Source organism: Leuciscus leuciscus (genome assembly GCF_965113295.1).
Source record: "Leuciscus leuciscus genome assembly, chromosome: 20".
NCBI lineage: Eukaryota > Metazoa > Chordata > Actinopteri > Cypriniformes > Leuciscidae > Leuciscus > Leuciscus leuciscus.
This window is the reverse complement of record NC_138744.1, coordinates 8,876,054-8,899,198: the sequence shown is the minus strand read 5'-3', so window position 1 is coordinate 8,899,198 and position 23,145 is coordinate 8,876,054. Positions and strand designations below refer to the sequence as shown.

Below are 23,145 nucleotides of genomic sequence, written 5' to 3'. Positions count from 1 at the left end.
GTATCGTGATTAACTGTCCGATTTACACCCCTAGGTGGAACGGGAGCTTCATGCCCTGGATGTGCATCCCACAAATCTCCATCAACTGCAAGATGCTATCCCATCAATATGGGCCAACATTTCTAAAGAATGCTTTCAGCACCTTGTTGAATCAATGCCACATATAATTAAGGCAGTTCTGAAGGCGAAAGGGGGTCAAACACAGAATTAGTATGGTGTTCCTAATAATCCTTTAGGTGAGTGTGTGTATATATATATATACAGTATATATATATATATATATATATATATACACAGTACAAACTTTTATGTTAGATGTGATTAATCACAATTTGACAGCACTAATTATATTATATTATATTAATTGTCAAGAAATGAATGTCATTTAACCTGAATTCTGCTAAATGCAAAGTAAAATTTATCTTTCCTTTTGATTTTGGGAAGAAACTACTTATTTTTTTCCACAAGATCCCATTAACAACAAATACATTGAGACATGTAAGACATGGAGTGATTAATGTAAATTCGTACACTAAGGTTGGTTTTATCGCTGCCTCCTGACGACACACTCCATCTCTTCCCAGGCTTCCCATCCACTGGGGGAGAATCTCTGTCCTTCTCTGCATGCTGCAGTTTCCTGTTTAAATCCTGGAACATGTCCTGGTGGCGCTTCCGTGTATGCATGATCTTCTGCAAGACAAAACCGGACTTAGAACCACTGCAGTGATGAATGAATCTGCACCACGCAAGACTGCTGTCATTTGTGGAAAGATTTACATTACACTGACCTCAAAGTCCAGCTCTGCATAGCGTGATTTTCGTCGCTAAAGGACAAATAAGAATAAAGGTTGTTATTGTGTGTTCTTCCAGAGTGGTCTTGGGGAAAAACAGCAAATGGGTCATTCTCAAAATACAGTAATAAACATGTCCTTAGACATTTAAGTCATTAAAAATTTTTCAGATATTTAAAAACAAATACTTTATAAAAGACAATCATTAACATCATAACATAATATTACAATACATAAATGTAACGGTTTAATGTTGAACAATCTATGTTGAAAAATATATTTATACTCATTTTGTTTTCCTATTTTAAACATTAGTGCATGAAGCAAAACAACATTTTAAAATAAAATACAATTAACATTTAAATTCAATTCATATCAAATATAATATAATATATGATTTTGTTTTTCTAGTTTAAACAGAGCAAAAAAAGCTAAAAAGTTTTAATATAAAATACTTCAAGTTATCAAAATAACTTATTTAAATTAACATTTAATGCAACTAACATACAATATTTTAATAATATAAATTATTAATTTAGTTATTAGTTAAACTATTATTATGATTTTTTAAAAAAGCAAAACGTTTACAAAAAAAAAATTATATAGGAAAAAGTGAACTTCAAATGTTCAACATTTTATAATATTTTGTATGTCAGAAAGTCAATACTGTTTGAGAATGACCCAAATGCAATAAGTAGGGGGAAAAAATGAGTGTAAAATTTTGGCACTTAGGGCAGACTTTGAGAAAGCATTGTGTCGCTTGTATATTGCATGTTTCCGCCGAGCTCCTGGCAAGAGTGTGCAGTAAACAGCTTGTGACCGAATGGCCTTTCTTTAGCCTGTCGGAGAGCGTCTGAGGGCAGTCTGACATTCTGCCTGTGCTGTGCGTGGCTGCAGCTGTGTGCCCGCAATGCATTCTGGGAGCATGTTTGGCCTGAGGTGAGGAGGAATCCATGCTTGTCATCTGCTCCCTTTTAAAGCATGAGCAAAATCTGACCTTTGCAGAGACTTTCTTTTCTAAGCGGGATAATTGCAAATGCAAAGAGGCATAATTTATGTAGCCTTCTTTCATTTCTTCCTTTTTAAAACGGCAGGTCTTTCATTCCATTAAACGTTCCAATGCAGTTTTCATTGAAACCGAGTGCATGTGCATTGGCTGATGTCAGTTGAAATGTAATTCTGAGCCACGTAATGACAGACACTCTCCACAAACATGCTTTTTTTCACTCCGCACATAAATTAGGACACTCGCTCCCTTGTGGCAGATATGACAAACATTGATGTAAATTCACAGCATCATAGGCAGATAGGTCTACAACACATTCCTCTGAACCAGAAACCAAAGTGTCCATCAGTTTTCAGTAATAATCACGGCTGAGAAAAGAAAGTGTATAAGATGAAGATGAAAAGATGTCTTGATTTAGGACCACGAAAACAGCATCCACAGAGCTGCAAGACGCACGCAGATTTGTGCTGTTGGCCATCAAATGTTAATGTCACTGGGATTCTGAATCATTTAAGCTGTCAATCTTTCCATACAAACTGTGAAGAGCGTTTTCATTATTTAGACCAAATTAAGTCAAACATGCTCGTCTACAATGAGGAAACAGGTACAGGATATCTATCAGAACGTCTCTATGCAAAAGAATCGCATTTTTCTAGAAAATTTACCAGACTGAGTATGTGTAAAGTGTGCTTGAGAAAATACTGGTGGTCCAGTGTTTCTGAAAAAAAAAAAAAAACTTACAGTAATACTAATAAAATATTACTACCAATACTACTAATTCTAACTAACTAATCAGCTGCAGGGCTCATGAATATTAAACATGTTGTCTGAAATCAAAACATGGACGTAATAGGTGAGAGCAAGCCAATGAGATTGCAGCTTGCGCATTAGTTCCGCCCACTACCAAAGGATCTGGCAGTGACTTCTGCTTCAGTCATTTCAAACAACCTCAGTCACTTTGACAAGAAAAAAACAAGAAAGAATCCCATTGGCATGTAGCACATCAATTCTACATGGTGTGTAAGACTCTCTTGCTTTCTCTCTCTTTGAGTGCATGTGAGAAAAAAAAACATTCTTAGCAAAGCGACAGAGAGAAGGCACCCATGCACTAGAGTTTACAGTTCCTCACAATATGCTGAGCATACATTTATATTCATATCAATAGGAATAGTTTGCTGTAAAGATGGCAAGACAAAAACTCAAACACTCAGTCAGAGTGTTAAGTGTAGGTGAGAGAACATATATCTGTGCTACATTTATAGTTTAATGTTGAACAACCCTTTTATTTGGTATACCACTTGTTACACAAGCACTGGCTGAGTGAGACCCTCTCTGGCTCAGCAGCGCTAATTATACCTGATCATATGTTAGACCAGCCTATAGTGAACACAACTCTGATCTTTGGTTTTAGAAGGTAGCCAATATAGTATTTTCAAGTCAGAGGGCTCAAGTTCAAGTCAAGTCGCAAGTCATTGTTGTCAAAGTCTAAGTCGAGTCGCAAGTCTTCTTTGATTGTGTCGAGTTGAGTCGCAAGTCAAGTCCAAGTCATGCAACTCGAGTCCACATTTTTGAACGATACCCAACTCTATACGCGAGTGATTTACTTGTAATGTAGAGGGATGCATTGTTTGATCTCAGTATTATCGTTGTTTCTTACCTCCAAAGAGCTCATAGACAGTGTGGAGATGGTCTCGCTCTTAGACATCATGCCGGAGTTCCCAGAGTCCCCTTGCTCACAACTGTTTATCATCTGGGATTCGCTGGAGATGTTCTGCACTGTCTGCCCCGGGGAGTCCCTCTCTGAGCAGGAAATGCTGACTCTGTCGGTGGGCAAGCTCTTTAGCCCGAAGCCTGGCACGGGATCGGTGCCAGCAGGGTTGGCCAGGTGGATGAGCCTGGTCTGGGGTAACTGTTCGATGCCAATGTTGTACTTGGTGGCTTGGTCCTCCTTGCCACCCTTCGAGGGCCTAAGGGTGTTGTTGTTGTTGGGCAAGAGCACGTAACCCTGGCCCGACCCTCCTCCTCCGCCGCCTTCAAGTCCGCCGCTGTCTCCCGGAGCTCCGTCCAGCTGCTTGAAGAGCTCGCCGTCACAGATGTAAATAGATTTGGCTCCGGGTAGTTCAGTGCTGACCCCCGCAATGCCGCCTTTGTCGCGGCGCATGGTGAGTGTGTGGCTGGCGTAATCGGCAACGTTTTGCAGGTGGACCTTTGCCATGCTGGCAGGAAGGGTGTTGAAGTTGGAGCCTTTCTGTACAGTAATCTGCTGTGAAGCTACCTTCTCCTCACCTTGTTGGGAGGAACGCTTAAGGGTGCCTGCAAATCAGAGGGAAAAAGCCTTAGTAAGTGAAAAGGGATCATGCTGATTTGATAGCAGTGCTACATTTTACTGCCCTTTCAGCAGGCTCAAATCATAATTTCAAAAATATTTTTTATTTGTTTTGGCAATGATGGTCATGAAGACCTTTGAGTTTCTGTAGGTATTTCACATATCATGACTGTCACATGTGCTTAAGTATATGTGTAGTAGTTGAAACTACATAAAGCTGCTTTGAAACAATCTACATTGTTAAAAGCGCTATATAAATGAAGATGACTTGACTTCACTCATTCACACAGAGACATGCAGAACAAGAAGATTCCATATTTCAGATTCCGTTTGAATAATTACTGATGCTAGTCCATATTGCATTTTACAGGCCTACTTTTGATTTATTAATTCAAAATTTGACATCCGAAATCACATACTTTCCTACTACATAGTAGGCGAAAAACAGTATGTGACAAAAGAAGTATGTCCAAATTCACAGTTCTCATAAAAGAGTGGGCAAAAAGCACCCGGATGACCTACTACTTCTGGCAAGATTCTGAAGTGCACAGCAGTATAATCCTAAACTTTTGCTGTGTTCCCTTTATTTTGCTGACGACTGCTTCTCAAATTTCAATGCAGGATTTGCAAACCGCTTGCTATTGAAAGATGGTGTTCAAAATACTTTTGAGTTTTATATTGTGTTGGTCTCCTGCTAACTGGTTAACTCACATTATTACTGTCTTAACTGAAATACTTTTGCTAATCAGTTGTGGGCCACTATTAACGTTACCCAAAACTGTGTCTATTAATGCAGATTGTCTGTCATTCTCACTACTTTGAGGAAAGATTAAGCATGGAGCAAGATTGTTTTCACCAACGACGTTTATGTTACATCAGTCATTCATGCTAGAGCTCGGCTAATGTATGTACTGTTATTGATACAGTTTCCACATGTTCACAGCAATAAATTAGAAAAATACTCTGTAAATAAATAAGTACAAGTAAAATAATCGGTTTATTGATGGACATGCACTTGTTAATGCTGATGGTGAGGAATTACAGTTGCAACATCTCATAATGTACCTGAAACTGAGTAGCACATCACTGAGAACCGTCCTGATCGAATCGTCCTTGCGATGGAGGTTCGGTTTGAATAACTAGGAAGCCTCAGGACCATTTTTTCAGTCTATGCTCAGTACACGCAGAGCTGACGTTGTTATGGCAATGGGCTTTTTTGTTTTTGACACGTTTTTGTTTTGTTTTTGTACATGGTAGACCAATCACAACAGACTGAGCTGCCTGGCCAATTAGTGCAGAGTAGCTCTCAGAAAGGAGGGATTTAGAGAGATTGATTCATCTGACGAGTCGTTTGAGAATCATTGAAAATGTGGTGATGTGCAAATGTATATTATGAGAAAATTAAACAGTTTTTTGACCTTTGATGCGTGTAAACCTGTTGTAGGAGACTCCAAAACAACATTAGGAAACTTTAAAATAGCATAATAGGGGCACTTTAAAAGAAGTACCTACTCAAGAGAGTATGCAATTTCGGATGCAGCCTATGCAAATTTTCAGGTAATCATTGGGTACCTTACAAAAGGTCTACGGAAAACAGGAGCAAGCAAAGTTGAGATTGTTTGAACTTTGAGGGTCTTGTATGTATAATTTTTGGTTTGTATAATAATGTGGCCAAAACTTTAGCTTCAGCAAGTCATGTGAAATGGTCTTTTGAGTAACCAAGTGAAGGGGGGCTGATGGAAGGTTTAATTTTTAGTCCTTCACACTTCAAAAAAGCAAAAAATATCACATCACACGTCTCTATTTCTAGATGCTAGCTTGATATGTCGTCTTGACAAATAATCAGAATCCCATTTCCGATAGATATCAGAGAAGAAAGCTGCTATCTGATAATGAAATGTCGGGAGGGACTTAATTAGGACAGGCCGGCAGATCTGAGGCACGGCAAGGGAACAGACAAGTCTATTTATCTGCATTTTGCTGCTCGCCAGCAATCAGATCGTGTTCTGAATCTCCTTGTAGAAAATGCATTATGGGGCCTGTAAAATGGCACTTGTCTTGTATAAACAGCCGGCTGCACCTCTCAGATGGACATCACAGCAAATTTAAATGACCAGAGAGTGTGTTGAGGGACTCACCTGATCGGCAAGCAATGTCTACATCCTTTTCAAAGTCAGTCTGGAGAAAACAGAGAGAATGAGAGTTTAAATTCCCAATTTTATGTTTTATGTGTAACAGAAATATAGAAATGTAGTCGCAAGTCACCATCAGCTGAGCATGGCCGTTCTGGAAAGATCCACCAGAGTCACCGTTTCCATCTTCTTGACGATCAACAACGCGACACTTTACTGCTTCTTGGACCTAATCGATTGTAAAAATTGTGTCTAAGTATTTTAATTTGCATCTAAAATAGGAAGTCTTCCTTTAAATTTGAAAACCGATTCAGGTATGGGACAAGGTTCACGCACCTCTCTGCGTAGGATGCAATGCACCATCACGATAACGAAGCCCTCAAGAGAGTCAAAGACAGCAAAAAGAATCTGAAACAAGGCTGAGCGGCGGTCGGTGATGGCCAGGACCGCTGACATCCAAGTGAGAGCCAGCAGTGGAAGCACAACACAGGAGCTCCACAGCGACGCCCTACAGGACAGGAGCAGAATTACAGTGAGTAAAGGTTTATATCACCATTGGCATACAAAAAAAGACAAAGAGGGCAAAACTAAAGGATAAGCCTCTCTTTCGGAGTGACTTTAGTTGATATTTAGAAATTTCTTATAAAACTAATTAATACTTATAAAGCATATTATTGATTTCTTGGATATCTGATGAGTGTTTTAAAAGACATGAGTCTGGTGTTGCAGTAAAAAGCATTAATATATGACTACACAGATCGATACAGTGCTCAATATGAGCTAGAGTTGCCCTTTTTGTTGATTATACTCTAAACAATATCAATATTCTCAAAACATGGTTCAATCACAGTTCAAAACATATGTGAACAGGTGCAACAAGTAAAAATAAGCCAAAAGAAGCAATAAAAAGGAGCAATGGACGATGAAAAAGAGGAAGACAAATGAGAGGGTGATAGATGAAGGAATGTAGACACATCAGTGGTCTTTAGAGACAAACTCTCCCCTGATCATGGATTTGGGGGAAAGGGCCAGCATGCTCAGCAAGTCCTACTTCTCACTATTTTTACTATTTTATTCCTCCCTTTTATTTTACAAATGTATTCTTGATCTGCTTCAGTCTACTGCATTCGTATCTTTTAAACTCACCAACAAACACACTGCCAATCACACACACATCAAAGAATGCTCACACTCTCTTAAAAATAAAGGTTCTTTATTGGCATTGATGGTTCCATGAAGAACCTTCAATGACCAATGAACCTTTCCATTCCACAAAAGTTTCTTTATAGTGGAAAAAGGTTCTTTGGATTTTTAAAATGTTCTTCACACTTCAAAACACGGTTCTTTTCAGAACTGTTCATTGAAAGGTTCTTGTTCAGTGGCTACACTAGAACACTGGTGTGGGAAATAATCACAATTCATTAATTTCATTGATATACATTACTGTTTTAATATACATTTATATTATAAACAGAAAAGCAGATTCCACAAGGATGTACATAATCATCTTTATGAAGTACTTTGCCCTACAAAGCTTTCACCTGACATCCTTTTCACAAGCACTGCTAAACACAAACGTAGTCAACCCCGGGCATCTATACACATATATCAACACATGCATAATGCGGTAAAACATCATCGACCTTTCACTCTGAGGTATGTTTACAAATTTCTGCAATTCACCGTATTGCAGTTTGCATCATTTTAACCTCTGTTATTGTTTCTTAGCTGCCGCCACATACAAAAACATCCTACAGATTCTCACGTACATTAATAAATGGCTGGTCAACTTTATCTCACACACAGCCAGCAGAAAGCTAATGACAGAAACCAGACCAACATGGCTCATTTCAGTCTCGCAGTCAAAAAAGCCATTCTTGGCATGGCTGCTATTATTAGCCCTTAAAAAAAAAAAGTCCCATGGCAACCATTGCTTCCATCAAAATACCACAGAGTCCAACCAAAATACCATTCGGTTAGTGTTACTGCGAAAACTGATAACTTGGCCACCATTCATCAAAAAAATAAAATAAAAAAATAATGACAGAAAGATGCAGAAAGATTCCTGTACTGTTTGAAGAATAGTGGTTGACCAGTTTGAGGTTTTCAATATCCTATATTATTGTATTTTATTTCTTTTTTTTAATTAGCTTTTATTTTATAGTTTCAGTTAATCATTGTGTTGTGCTTTTGTCATTTATATTTTTTTTATGTTTCTGTTTAGCTTTATTTTATATTATTTTATTTCAGTTTTAATTTAAGTAATTTTAGTACTTCAACTTATTTATTTTATTTAGTTGCCAAGGAAACATTAATTACATTAAATTTTATTTAAGCTTTTTATTTCCAAAAACAATTTTTAAAAGTTTTAGTTAACAATAACAACACTGAATATTACTCAAAATATATTAAAATATCTGAAAGTGCCAACGCATATGTCAGCCGCCTAAGCAGGTATGGCAGATTTCTCAAAATGATCAAATACTGGCAAATTTACCAATTTTAAGGCTGGATGATATATTGATCTATCGCTTATTCAAAAATTGGTAGAGCATTATGCTAGCAACACCAAGGCGATGGGTTTGAACCCAGGGTTTTGAACATATTGAATGCACTGAAAGTCATTTTGGATGAAAGCGCCTGCCAAATGCATGTACTAATTTATTATAACTAAACCTATGCTACTTTGACAGAAATGATGGTTACCATGGTACTATCTTGAGCAAGGAACTGTCTGATCAACTGCGCACTACAAACACACTTGCACACTCACACACACATACACAACAGGGCTTCAAGATGGGCTCCTATTGCAATCTGCATGATTTAGCAGTGCAACAGCATAAAAGCTCCGTCTCTGTTTATCGCTTCTGACATAACAGCTAAGGAGCAATAGCAGGGTGAGGGAAATGAATGGGGGAGAAAACCAGAAAAGGAAATAAAGAGGGGTGAGGTAAGAAATATGCAGAAAAAAGAAAAATAGAACCGAAGGCAGAGCATCAAAGAGTTGGTAAATAATTAGCGGGACTAACATGGCGTTACTGGTAGCTGTGGTGGAAACGTCAGCCGACGAGATAACTCCGCACTTGGCACATTTGAGCGTCATATTGTACAGTGGCACTGTCATCTGACTGCAAAGTCAAATCAACACACTGAAATACACATGTACGCTGATATATAACCACACACGCTCTCGCACACACACACAAACACAGAGACATACACCTACATACATGTTGATACACAGACCTAGCGGACACAGAATCCCCTTCAAGCTCCCACTCAAGGCAGATCTCTGTCAAGGCTTTGGGAAGAGTGCAGGAATGATGGAAAAGATGCTGTCACGATAGTTTTATTTCTAAATAGGCCTGATTGAATATGTGGGACAAAGAGCTAGCAAGTAAAAAAACAAATCAACTCTATATGTCATGCATGTATGTATGGATTACCATCACTTATTTCCACTGACAGTCTACGTAAAATATTTCATGATAGGATTTTGATTCTGTCATATCAATGACATCAAAATCTTCTTTTGCATTAGTATGCCATACGGAATTTGCTTGATTTAGGCTGCGAGCAGTTTATCCGTCCCACACTGCATCTGTCTTTGGTCGCTGGAGAGAGACATGGGAACTCGAAAAAGCTGGCTGAAAAACATACACACAAACATTCATGCGTGTTGACAGCCAGAGATCGTGCATTCACAGACGCGAGCTAAATCACGGTCATTTTAGGAGACACATTATAGTCATCCACAGCCAAAACTGCCAATATCCTGCATGCACGAACTCTGCATTATATCTATGTGTGGCTTGTTTCTTTTATTATTATTAAATAAAACTGCAGTATACATTATTTAAGTCTGTAATGTTACTGTTGAGACAGAGACTATTTACTTTTATCCTAAAATATACTTTTACTGAGAATCGCAAATGCATTTTAATATTTGCAGACAGCTTATGAAATGTGAAAAATATGCAAAATATGCATTTGCTTTTTGGACAAATCTAGTTAAAATAACCAAATAAATAATAAAGGCTGCATTAGCATTGTCCAACATTTTCCAAAAACACACTACCGTTTAAAATTTTGGGGTCGGTAAGGTTTTTAAAAAATGTTTTTGAAAGAAATCTCTTATACTCACCAAGGATGCATTTATTTGATAAAAAATACAGTAAAAACAGTAATATTGTGAAATATTATTACAATTTAAAATAACAGTTTTTTTTATTCAAATATATTTTAAATTGTAATTTATTCCTATGATGGCAAAGCTGAATTTTCATCAGCCATTACGCCAGTCCTCAAAGTCACATGAGCATTTCTTATTACCGTCACAATTGCACAGCTTCATATTTTTGTGGAAACTGTAATAAAAAAATAAAAAAATCAGGATTCTTTGAAGAATGGAAAGTTCAAAAGAACAGAAATCAAAAAGAAATATTGTGTAATAAAAAAAAATGTCTTTACTGGTCAATTTTGATAAATTTAATGTTTCTTTGCTAATTAGTAGTTTTTTTTTGTTTTGTTTTTATCTTACTGACTCCAAACTTTTGAACGGTAATGCATGTAATAAAAATGTTGCACACAAAATAGCCATCTGCAAAAAACTAAAATAAAGATAAAAATAAAGCCATCAGTTTGGCATGGCTGCCCAAACGTATAGGAAGTTGATTCTGCTACTGGCAGACATGTAGATTAAACCCTGAATAATATAAGAAATTCAATTCCAAGCAAAAGGCCAATGCCACCAATAAAACCTCAGTAGAGGCCGTGATATTAAAAAGCAATCAGCATTTTTTTATATTTTTTTATATAAGACCATCTTTCTAGTCCTCATGGAGGAACTTCAAAGACCTAGCTCATATGATCCTATATCAAACATTACAACGTTCTCATTTTTTTTTACCCTCCATTTTTGAAACAGTTCATCTTTTGTTTTGTCTTGCCACAGGTAGTAAATGAATGTGAAAGCTCTTGATGTGGACCACAGCAATTTATCAAAATGCCCTTTGTTATTCTAAAACTGAAGAAAATGCCATCATTTACAGGTGTACAGAGACTACCCAAAATGCTGCGGCTGCACTACGCATAATTAACAGCAGTGCTTATTAGTTAGGCTAATGAAAAATGTTTTGTTTAAGAACAAGGGTGAAGGAGGGAGGGAAAAGTGATAAAAATCCTCCCTCTAAATGTGATTCACCCTTCCCATCTATCAGCACCAAACAACGGCAGCCAGCCTTGAGTTTATCTATTTCCGCAGAGAATGCAATGCGGCTGGAAAATACTCAAACAAGCATGTTGATAAGAGTTTCGGAATTGCAAAAATATTTCCCATTATTACTTAGACACAAACAGAACTCTGACTTTCCACAAAAAAAAAAAATCCAATCCGATCCAAAATGTCCAAACAATGAAATCCACATACTGTCTCATACAAGCGTACAATTGCACACTCCCAAACACACACACACAAACAAACTAATTTATGGATCCAAACTGAACCTACAGCTATTCTAAATCTAAATGTCTAATCTAAAGCACATTTAATCTAACCAGCATGCTTCCATCAGAATTAATAAGAAAGGGTTGAGTCCTAAAAGATTGCATCAGGCAAATGTAAGCGCTAAATTGTGGGAAAGGCTAAATTAGAGGATCGGCGGACCTGCATCTCAGCCAATCGGTGGCGGGGCAGAGAGGAGAGCCCTGAGTGTGAGCGAGGGGATGCTGTGGTAACTCTGATACAATGTCTCAAAACAGCACAAAATCAAGCAGAGAGATCATAGCAGAGGCAAACACAATGTAAATGAAATGAAATAATCATAATAACAATCTAAAAACACAAAACAAAGAGAAGGAACAAGAGAAAGAAAACACTCGGATGCAAAAATGATGCCAGTAAGGGCACGAGTCAGCCTGCAGGCAGTGGAGCACAGCCCAGAAAAGGAAACACAGACAGTCAATCATGAGTCATAGCATGAGTAATATTCGTCTTCTCTGTAATAAATCGCAGGACACATTTCTGCTGTAAAGCCTGATTGGTAGAAGACATGTGAATCTTGGAAGATTAACAAATCCTGTGTGTATAATTGATGGTCAATGGCACGGAGATGGACAGCGTACGATTGAGAAACCCTTATAATGAGGTCTATAATAACAATTCTCAGTTCATACTTCAGCTTCAATGGCATTTAACTCGCACGACTGAAAACTTGTTAAAATCAATGGATATAAATTGAGAAATTCACTCAGCTTGAGTGCTATCGATCAGACGCATGAAGCTGACGCCTTATGTGAGATTTCCTTTGCCGGCTCCTTTGCGACTGCCCCTCAAATAAACATTTCACACACAGAAACATGACTTTGAATCAAGATGCACAGCAACACCTAAAAATCAAGAGAAGCTGGATAAATGATTAAGCGACACATGGCAAATCACCAACGCAAATGTAAAAGAAATGCAATGAGTGAGCAAAGGTGTCATCTTGCTTTTGACAGCACCAATAACCAGTCCATTTCAATCTCTTCCCCTCTGAAGGACAAAACAATCTTTTTTTTTCAAGCATAAACATTTAAAGTTTGTTTGCTAATTTATGTGTAAAACAAGAAAAAAATAATGGAAATGGGGTAAGAAAAACTCTATTCAACATATATTACAGAAAAAGATCATATAAGTAAATCTACTGATATTATGCGATATTATTTTAGCGGAAAACAAGACTAAATAATTTGATTTGATGATACATTTGGTAATAAATGTGTGTGTTTTTTTTTTGCAGTGCAAAACAATTTTTCAATTTAATTCATTCATGCTAATTTGTGTCCTGTTGGAGGAGGGAGAGATGTTATGAAAGGTCTGGCCAATGAATGTCTTTCCCAGAGCTGGTTAGAGGTCAGCCAATGAGATGAATGAATACTGTGAGGCATACCCGGCCCTCTCCTTGAGTTTCATATCAGTTATGCCATCTTTGGACACCAGTTTGTTAAAAACCAGAATCCCGATTACCATGTTAACCTGGTGAAGAGAGAGGAAAAGGTGAACACATCACAAATACAGCCTCACAACAGATACACACGGTACTAGTGACTTCTCCTGTGTGCTACAAAGTGGCTGGTTTTTATCTGGTTTAGGAGGATTCTGTAAAGCCTCCTTTACTTTGTGGTTTTGTTGTATTTTAGTAAGAAAATCTTAGATTGTAGAGTATGTAATGTTTTAAAGTCCCACTGTGGTAAAAAATCAAGCTTTTAATGTTGTTTATACGTCTATGTGGTGTTTTTAATATGCTTTAAGACAAACCATGTACAAATTCATAAGTCAACACCATTGTGGAGTATTTTCTCTTTAAAACTGCAGTGAACCAAAGACAGTCTCAAAAACGCCATATGAAATCGCTGGTGTTTCTGACATCACAAACTACCTTGTAACCAATCACATCAACGTGTGATCGACAACGAGTGGAGCTCTGAGCTGCTGTGAGTGAGTGGAGGCGGGGCTAATTTGCATATTCATAGAACCACGTATACTAAATTAGCCAAGTGTGTAGAGTTACATTCAAGCTATTTTAAGGCATGATGATTTTTTTTTTTTTAGGGAATTTTGATTCAATTAAATTTAAATTGATTAAATTTGCCTTTAATTTATGACTTTTGCACTGTATCTCATATACTAGTTTGCTTACTGCTAACGTGTTCAGACAAACCCAATGTAGTCAATAAAAATAATATCAATAATAGTTGTTGTTCAAGCTACTTCTGATAATACTAATATTTTAGCAGTCAATTTCCAATTTTATGATTTTGGATATCGATATTTCACACCACAGCAAATACTAATATGCAACTAAATGTACACTTTAATTTTTCAACTGGAATTTTAATATACAATTTTAAAAATGTACAGAATCCTCCGAAACAAGGTTGAAAAACAGCTACTAAGAATACACTTTTCACTAGAATGACATTTCAAAATTCCACACTCAACCATATCAGTGTCTGACTAAATCAAATCTGTTGTCCAATAAAAGAGATACTGCTGTAATCCATGTTAATATTGTGTAAGCCCAGATCAGGTTTAATTAATCTGCAGTGGCTACTATGACCACACTAGCATACGCTGTTTAAACAGATCCACTAAAACACGTGTTTGCTGGACATTATGTTGTGGCGTTATGAGGGTAAAATCTGGATTGTCGGCATTCTCATTCACTTCCATTCTAAGCGCTTGTCACTAAAGCTGGAAATGAAGGACAGAAGATTTCTGTGAATAAATTAAACAGAGAGAGAAATTGTACCAAGACGACAGCAGCGGCTGGTCCCACAAATGCATACAACAGTCCACCTTCCAGAGACAGCCAGCAACTAACACAAAACACAAAAGCAGAAAAGAAAGAGTAAGAACGATAGAGATGGAAGAAATAAAAGGATACAGAGACTAAAAGGAAAAGAGTAATCAGTGATGTCATATATTGTGGTTGTCATTACTTGTTCTTAACATTTTGAAGTGTCTACTTGAAGGATACAAGGCAGGGAAGGACTGGCCATAGGGAGCACTAGGACTATCAGAAATGTATGATTAATCATGATCACTTCATCATGATCATACTTACTAGTTAACAGTGCCATATCCTTTTGCCTTGGTGAATCCAACAGAAATTGCAACAACGAGAGCAGGTAAACCTATAATAAAGGAACAGAAATAAGTGGAGAGCTGTTGAGTACTTTCTATATATCATGTATCAAGATGTTACATTCAGTTAAATTTAATCTAAGATTTTAGATCAATTATAGCATGTAGTATCAAACATTGCTGCTAAAACAAAACTGAAATGTTATATCAACTACCCAGTTGGGTCATTATTTGCAGAGGAGACTCTCATTAATGGAGTTAAGCACTGACATTTCATGAAATCATTAACCAGAAGTTACAATATGTTTATGTTAATTTAAATAGAAATATTTGTAGTGGATGTGTTGCTTTTGAACACTTTTCCTGTGGAATGCTGTGTTTTAATGTTTTAACTACAGCAATGGCACATGATCATTCCGCTTTAAACAGCAGCAATTACGTTCTGAGAAAATATTTTCATGCAAATAATGAACAATGATGAGCACTTCGTCTAAGCAGATGGCTTAGCAACATAGACAGTAGGCCTATAATGAAAGACACAGAAGGACTCGGTGATCGAACGGTCCATTGGCCGGTTTGAATAAGTCGGATGACAGTAGGGTGTAAAACCTCTGCTGCACACAGGTGGTGTCGTGCACAGACAGACATAGCCTAATGAAAACCATGTTGGGGGTATTCCCAATATTCTGAAAAATTTGAAGGATAGAATTTAAAGGAAAAGTTCAGATATGCACGTTTAATTTTTTTAAATGTTTTGTCAGTGAGCGGAGTCAGACAATTATTTACACTGCAAAAAGATATGGCCTATCTGTTTCCATTAAAATATATATAAACCATCCTTAAATACATGTTTACCTTAACATTTGCTTAAAGCAATTAAAAATAGCCTACTATTTGGCCAGTGGAAAAGATTGAGAAAAACATTATCTGAAATGTTTTTTTTTTTTTACAATATTGATTTATTTATTCTAAAACAAGGCAAGGCTACTGAATGATTTTTAATAATGTAATGTGACCTTATATGTAGTCCTTATTTCATATTTTCCTAATGTTTGCATGGTTTGCAATGTTTGCAAATGATATGCAGATGACGTTATGCATAGTAAAACGAGGCGTTGTAAGCTCCATATATGGTTATTTCGGGGAGGAGACGGGATATGCACAATCTTCCACTGACAGGGTTTTCTAAAGGGCATTTTGTGCAAGTTCGAGGTTTTGTGCGTACACACACTACACAAGGTTTCATACATGAGGCCCCTGGTCACTTCATACATTTTCTCTGATCAGATAGCTATCCAGTCGTGAAGAGACAAGGTGTAAATGCCCTCTAAAACAAGAATGAGACAGATTAAAATCCGATCATTCAAACCACTTCAGGAGGTGGTTTGTGATGCATTACATATGAAACTGGACAAGTGTAAATGCATCTGGTTGTTGAAACCACATGTACATTTTCCTTCCCAAAATACCATTTACAGACTATCATGCAAAATCTAAATGGCACAATACAACCACCCCCCACCACCATAATATAAAAAAATATATTAAACCAATTATATTCATTTGCGTAAGCTGCCTAATATGGGTTTGTTCACTCAATAGTATTCCTGTGCCAAAAGTGAAAGGATGTAGTTGAGTGTGACTAAAAAAGATGAACAAGTCTGATACAAGTGGTCACAGAAGACACATTTGAAAAGTGTGATAATACCATGTGTAACGCTAACGAGTCTTGGCTGACTACTTGTGATCGGTTTTCATCGAAAACGCATCTTAATACCAGGTGGAAACATGCTTTCTGTCTTACTCGCTCGATTTCTGCAATATTGTATATAATTTGCGGGCACCAGGGAGCCGCTATCAGTATGCGGAAGACTCCCGGACCTTCTGGAAGAGGTGGGATGTCTGCATTTACTATTTCCTGAAATGGAAAACATTTTAACGTGAGAGTGTGTTATACCAGCTGCAGTATGACAGTACTACAGCAACACGCATCGCCACAGATATGGTCCGCTGCTAATAAGTAGCTGAGTATCTCTTCAGCAACTGCAGCAAATGAAACTGAAAGTTCAACGTCGCATCATGAAGCTTGACACACAATCACCTTCTTTAAAAGTAGTGAGGTTAAATTATCTCACCAGTTAGTATCACTTTATCATCTATTGCAGCCTTTGATCTTGAAATTAGCTGATAATAAATCAAATGCAGCTCATATCAGTTGCTTTCCTTGACGTGAACTCCACTGAATATAGCGAAGGTGGGATTTATATTCATTTTGCAGAGACACATTTATGCGGCCAAGTGTAAATGGAACAGTTTTAACAAATCGGATAGCTATTCGATCAGTAAAAACGCGTGAAGTAACTAGTTTTAAATAGGCCCATAATAGGAAGTCAAAGAGACAAGCCTCACCCCAACCAAGGCAGAGGAAACGCTTGCGTATGATGCGGTTTCTAAGACGGCCAGTCACTGCCATGTAAGACTGCCATGCCTCCGTGAGAACCCAACAGAAAGAGGACAGGAAGAAGAAGTGCAGAAATGCAGCCACAAGAGTACAAACAACCTGAGAGCAAGAAAATAGAGACAGAAAGAGAGAGTCCATCCATCAAAGATAAGGTTATGTAAAAAGGAAAATAGGAAGATTATGAAACATATTTTGTTGTAGATCAAGGATTTTTATCAATTTATTTGTGTTTGTTTGGCCTTACCTTGTTCCGTGTCTGGGTTTGTCCAATAAGTATGAGTGCATTGGAGGAGATGATGGACAGACAAAAGTTGATGAGGATGACAGAACGTTCTGAGCGGATATACCTGAAGAAAAACACACAGAAACACTGAGCCAAAACATCTGAATGACACCCATTGCTCACAATCATTCACTCACAATGCTTTTAATAAATAGGCACATCAATGGAACCTGAACTGCTGTATAATAGCTAGTGGTGATGACCAAGATGTCACACTGTGACTGCCTCTGTACAGACTACTGAAGCACAAGATGCTTTTTGGATTACTCTCAAATCAGGCTCCAGCTTTTGGAGTTCTTGCAGCTGTCATTAAAGCTAACAGAGCACATAAAGACTAAGACACTGTGAAATTAATTTAGACTTTTTAAAAACTTTTATTTCAAATATAATTTGTATGACAAAAATTAGGTTTTGTAAATGTAAAACAACAGTATTTTGGATGCCTCTATATATACACTACAACGTGTTTTTTTGAAAGAAGTCTCGTATGCTCACCATGGCTGCATTTATTTGATCAAAATACAGTAAAATATTATTACAATTTTAAATAACTGTTTTTAATATATTGTAGAATGTAATTTATTCCTGTGATGGGAAAAAAAATCATTTTCAGCACACATTACTTTCTTCAGTGTCAGATGATCCTTCAGAAATTATGGGTTGAACGACTTCAGATTCGACTTTTATATAAATGCAATATTCCTGAAATATTGGAAAATATTATAACAATTTAAAATAAAACTATTTTAATATTTTAAAATGTTTTTTATACCTTTGATGGCAAAGCTGAATTTTCAGCATCATTACTCCAGTCTTGTGTCACATGATCCATCAGAAATCATTATAATATGCTGATATGATGGTCAAGCAACTTTCTTATCATTATCAATGTTTAAAACATTGAAATATTGATAACAAATGTTGGGCTGATTAATATTTTTGTAGAAACCGTGATACATTTCTTTCAAGATTCGGTAAAGTTCAAGAGAACAGCATTTATTTGACTTTTTTTTTAACAATGTAAAAGTCTATTTACTGCCACTTTTGATCAATTTAATATATTCCTTCTAAATAAAAGTATTAATTTAAGAAAAAAATTACTGACCCCACATTCACTTAAATTTACTATTTACTTAAAATTAATTTAGAAATAATACAAAATGTGAAATGACCATGGACAAGGCTTTTGGTAGTTTTTGGAACTGAAAGTAAACTGCCTGACCACTTAGTTAATGTGCCAATTAAGCACAATCAAGCACACTAGTCACTAATAACCACAACTGAATCATAAATAACAACCTGACTTGTTTAGGATTACATCATGTCAAATAATTGATTTGAATCTCAAACTCCAAAGCATCACAAAGCTCTTTATACAAAAATATGTCGCTGTCCATGGTGCTGAAGCCCCTGTGGCTTCCCATTAATGTCTATGAGTTTCTTTTACTGGTGAACAGCCAAATTGTGTTTTAGCAGTGGAAGATCTTGCTTACCTCCAAACAGACACATAGATGATGATGAGGAGAAGCAGGGTGAGGGACGACACCCCGCAGCCCACGATCAGAGTCACAGATGGAAGCTGGGACTTATCCATGTTCTGTCAACACAAGAAAATAGACTCAGTTAGTGCTCACAGATGCAAACGGTGCATCGGGCTAGCCGCCTGCCGTCCTCCATGCGATTCTGTGCTGAAGAGAGCTGGGGAGAGTGGGCTGCTGTCCGTGTGGCTCCGGCTAAGGAACAAGGTGAGATGAAGGTCACTCAGCAAAGGGCTGATACTGAGATATCCAGAGGGCACAGCAGAGAGCTACAGTATAGCAACCTATGACTGCCTTTAATGCCATAAAGAACACCGGCAAAGCGAAATGCTTGATGCTGTGAATTACTCATACACAGATTGTGAACCAAAAGCTTCAAATATAACACATTTGCAGGCTTGCGCAACCATTGTCTTGGTTGCCATGGTGATGTGTTGGAGAAACAGCGGCCACTGCAGTGGTGTACGCAGCATTAACTGTACCATAGGTGTGAGTAGTGCATGCCTGCGTGTTCGTGAATATCTGCATCCCTTGCTTAAGCCTTAAGCCATTATAATGCATGTCAATAACTACTTGCCTTTCAACATTTTAAATACATGTATGTGGTACTGTGAAGTTAAGGATGTCCACGGGGTGTGGACTTCTCACCTTAGCTCAAAAACACACAGACTTACACTTATACCCAAAGATAATTGGTTGCGTTTATAGCCTGTCTTGTCTCCAGGTTTAATGTGCGCACAGGGCCAAGTTAATTAAATCCCTCTGATTAATCTGCACTGCAGTGTGGTCCCCACTGACAATCAAGAAAGAAATGCATCCTCTGAGACTAAGTTTGTCTTCCCCTAGCCAATCAAACACCTGACTAAGCCTAAGCTGTGGAAGACAGGCTAGTACTCAGAGCAACCTCTATCAAACCAAGGGAATTATTTAGTCCATCAGTGCAGATGGAGACCCATAGCAAGTTGGGAATAGAAACTCTAGGGTATCAAGTCCCGTCACTTCTGAAATGTTTGAAGGAGGCTTGGGAAGTTGAAATGATATCACATATACTACATCATCTGCATACAATTTGTTCAGTTTTGTAATAATTTAGGCCATTTGTAATTATTATCTGCTGTCATAGGTGTCAGGACAATAAGAGGACATTTGCCAACACTTAAAATAGAGACTAGCCAATATTGCTTCATTGATGACCAATACAGATTATTATTATGCAAATTATTACCACAATTGTTTTGTTTCAGATTGAGATGCAATAATCAATAAATGGTGCAATGAAAACCTAATATGCATTAGGGATAAACAAACAAACAAACCTTACTGATAATGAATGATAAAATGTATACCTTGAATGCAACGTTAGTTCCTTTGGATAAAAGCCCCAAATGCAAAAATGTAAATAAATAAATATAATTGTTAAGTCAGAATATACTTGAAAATGAGTGGGTGTTTTATAAAAAGCTAATCCAAACAATACATAAGTAACTTTACCTTTGAATACTGCAGTTAAAATACGGTCATTGGTCTAAACATTTATTGGTATTTTAAAACTTGCCAAACTGTATGCAAATGCATAAAAAGAACATAAAAACTCGACTTGCAAACGCAATACTAAATCTTGTGCAAGGGATGAGCAAAAAGACAATGGCCTACCTCAGAAGAATGTACTAACATGAAATACCCCAACACAGCGTGTGGTTTCTTGTTCTCGCCATCTTCACTGACCCATATTCAAGAATGATGTATTCAGAGCTTCATCCAAGTACAACTGCAGTGTAACTGTGCATTTCTACAAGCTTTAGCTCATAAATATTCAGTCTGGGCAAAACCACCTCCCGTATCAAACTGCTTATAAAGCGCAAGACAATCTGACCCATGTACACGAGAGTCTGGCTCAAAGCTGGAAACATCTGTAGAAAGACTGGCGTGTGATTAAAATAGCTGCAGTGTACTATCTCCCTTTATTGTTTTTCGTCTCTTTCCACGAGCACTGCAGCTGACTGTATATTCAGACTCAGAATGTGGGAGGGAAAGAGAGGAAGAGAAGTGTTTCTCTGGCTCTTTATCATTCTGAAGCTGTAGGACGGCAGTTGCCAGCGGAGGGGCCGTTGGATGGGCCATTTTGAGGTGGCAAGTGGAGCTGCAGGAATAATTAGCAGCAGAGCAGTGGGGGTCTGGAGCGAGAAGGCTAGAGAACGAGAGAGACAGACAGGGAGTGGAGCCAAGGGGAGGAGCGGTCCTCCTTTCTGCTGGCACACGGCAATACAAATGAAATCCCCACAATATGCTTCCCATGAGGGCACGGAAAGAGCTAACTGCGACACTCCCTTAGTCCACGTCCATCTGACCAGGTAGAGCAGGACATGGAGCCATCATAAGGCGAGAGATTAGCATACCGCTATGGCTCTCTGGTTCACCGTGAAGAGACGTGCAAATCATGCTGTCTTTACACACACATCCATGAAAGCAAATAGCAGCACATAAATGCACACAAGAGCCCTCTAAAACACAGATACAAATGTGTATAATGTAAACTGGCTTCAAGATGGGGCAATATATCAATATGGTCAAATACATATTTTGTTGACATATTTTCAACATTCCTGTCTGAAAATTCTGTCCTAATCCCTAAACCTAACTCTACCCTACCCATAATTTATCCCTAAAATGTATCCCTTGAAATAAACTTTAAACTTGTTGCATCAAAAATAGGTTGGGAATGTTGAACAAAAATCGTTGATCCAGGAACAGGTTGTACTTGGTGAAATCACTTTAACCATATCAATATATTCCAAAGACATTGCTTGAATGAAACATCAACCTTTGGTTAGCAAAAAAAAAAAAAAAGAACTTTCTTATTGCACTTTCCTGGATTTATTGTCAATGGCCAGTCAGTACGTATATTGTTTCAAATAAAAATATAGTTTGTCTTTTTAATTTTGTTAGTAACTCGTTTTTCCTCTGAAACGACTAATTTTTTGCTGACATCACTTAGGCCGAGAGAGCAGTAAGATGTTAACAAATAGCCAAATAGCTATTCAGGCATAATTGTAGCGAATTCTAACTTCTAAAGCCCATATTTCCAATTGATTTCCGAAGCAAAGCATCACGCTACATTTTTTACCTTAAATGTCCTCTTTCACTTGGAAAACTTCACATTAAGCAAGTAAAATGTTTTTTATGGACACCATATTGCAGCTTTATGCAAAATGGCCTGTATGTAATAGTGAGATAATAATTCTGTTTTGTTATGATGTCCTTTTTTCGCTTGGTTTCCCAAATCAAAACAGTGTCACAACAGTGACTTCTGTTCTTGAAGCAGTCAATCTGAAACATCTTGGCAGAGCAAATGAGAGAAGACGTGGCCATTGTTTTGGCCAGTAGGGTGTCAAGCTTCCTCTTCCTCTATTTTTTTTTCTTCTGGGCTCTCTGGCTCATATCTGGGCCAAGCTGCACAAAGAGAGTGTTATAGCGTGTTCTATAGCTTTAAGAACTTCCACTGCCCATGCTGTTTCCAAGGCAACTGGTGAATAAACTGCTTCAGAGGCAGTTTCCAGTCTAATAATAACTAATCACACTGAATGAAAATTCCACACAAAGACACGACCCTTCCCTGCATTAAACCAAACCAAATCCCATCATTTTATAGAAATATGGCATTTTAAAGGTAGACATATTTACACAAAGACAACCCTCTAAGGCCCAAATGAACCAATGGTGTGTATTTATGATGTATACATTTTAACACTCATTAAATGACAAAAGAAACACTATGGACATTTAAAAGTACCAAGTAAAATGTATTTGATGTGTCCACACAGCACAAAATAAGAATACAAATATATATGTGTGTTTGAGTGTTTTAAACAAAATGTATTCCATTACAAATAATAGAGATTGTCTTCTTTAACATATGTAGTTAGAGAGCTATTTTGAACCATTATATTATTAATCACATGTATTTTCTCTGTACAAACAT

The 23,145-nt window shown here is 37.4% G+C and overlaps 1 protein-coding gene across 15 annotated transcripts in view; it reads right to left on the bottom strand.

The window, feature by feature from the left end:
- The window catches only part of adgrb1a (adhesion G protein-coupled receptor B1a), a 106,649-nt gene that overhangs the window by 4,303 nt on the left and 79,201 nt on the right, over positions 1 to 23,145 (bottom strand). For 10 of the 15 annotated variants that reach the window (XM_082149300.1, XM_082149305.1, XM_082149306.1 and 7 more), the window contains 13 exons: positions 19,122 to 19,225; positions 17,590 to 17,692; positions 17,294 to 17,444; positions 14,865 to 14,934; positions 14,550 to 14,616; positions 13,188 to 13,273; positions 9,288 to 9,386; positions 6,592 to 6,763; positions 6,389 to 6,484; positions 6,262 to 6,301; positions 3,455 to 4,110; positions 789 to 824; positions 532 to 690 (listed from right to left, as the gene is read on the bottom strand). In XM_082149300.1, coding sequence (XP_082005426.1) covers positions 532 to 690; positions 789 to 824; positions 3,455 to 4,110; positions 6,262 to 6,301; positions 6,389 to 6,484; positions 6,592 to 6,763; positions 9,288 to 9,386; positions 13,188 to 13,273; positions 14,550 to 14,616; positions 14,865 to 14,934; positions 17,294 to 17,444; positions 17,590 to 17,692; positions 19,122 to 19,225 — 1,839 coding nt within the window. Of the gene's footprint in view, positions 1 to 531; positions 691 to 788; positions 825 to 3,454; positions 4,111 to 6,261; positions 6,485 to 6,591; positions 6,764 to 9,287; positions 9,387 to 13,187; positions 13,274 to 14,549; positions 14,617 to 14,864; positions 14,935 to 17,293; positions 17,445 to 17,589; positions 17,693 to 19,121; positions 19,226 to 23,145 lie in introns of all 15 variants that reach the window. The other 5 variants (XM_082149310.1, XM_082149312.1, XM_082149301.1 and 2 more) reach the window with 3 other exon arrangements.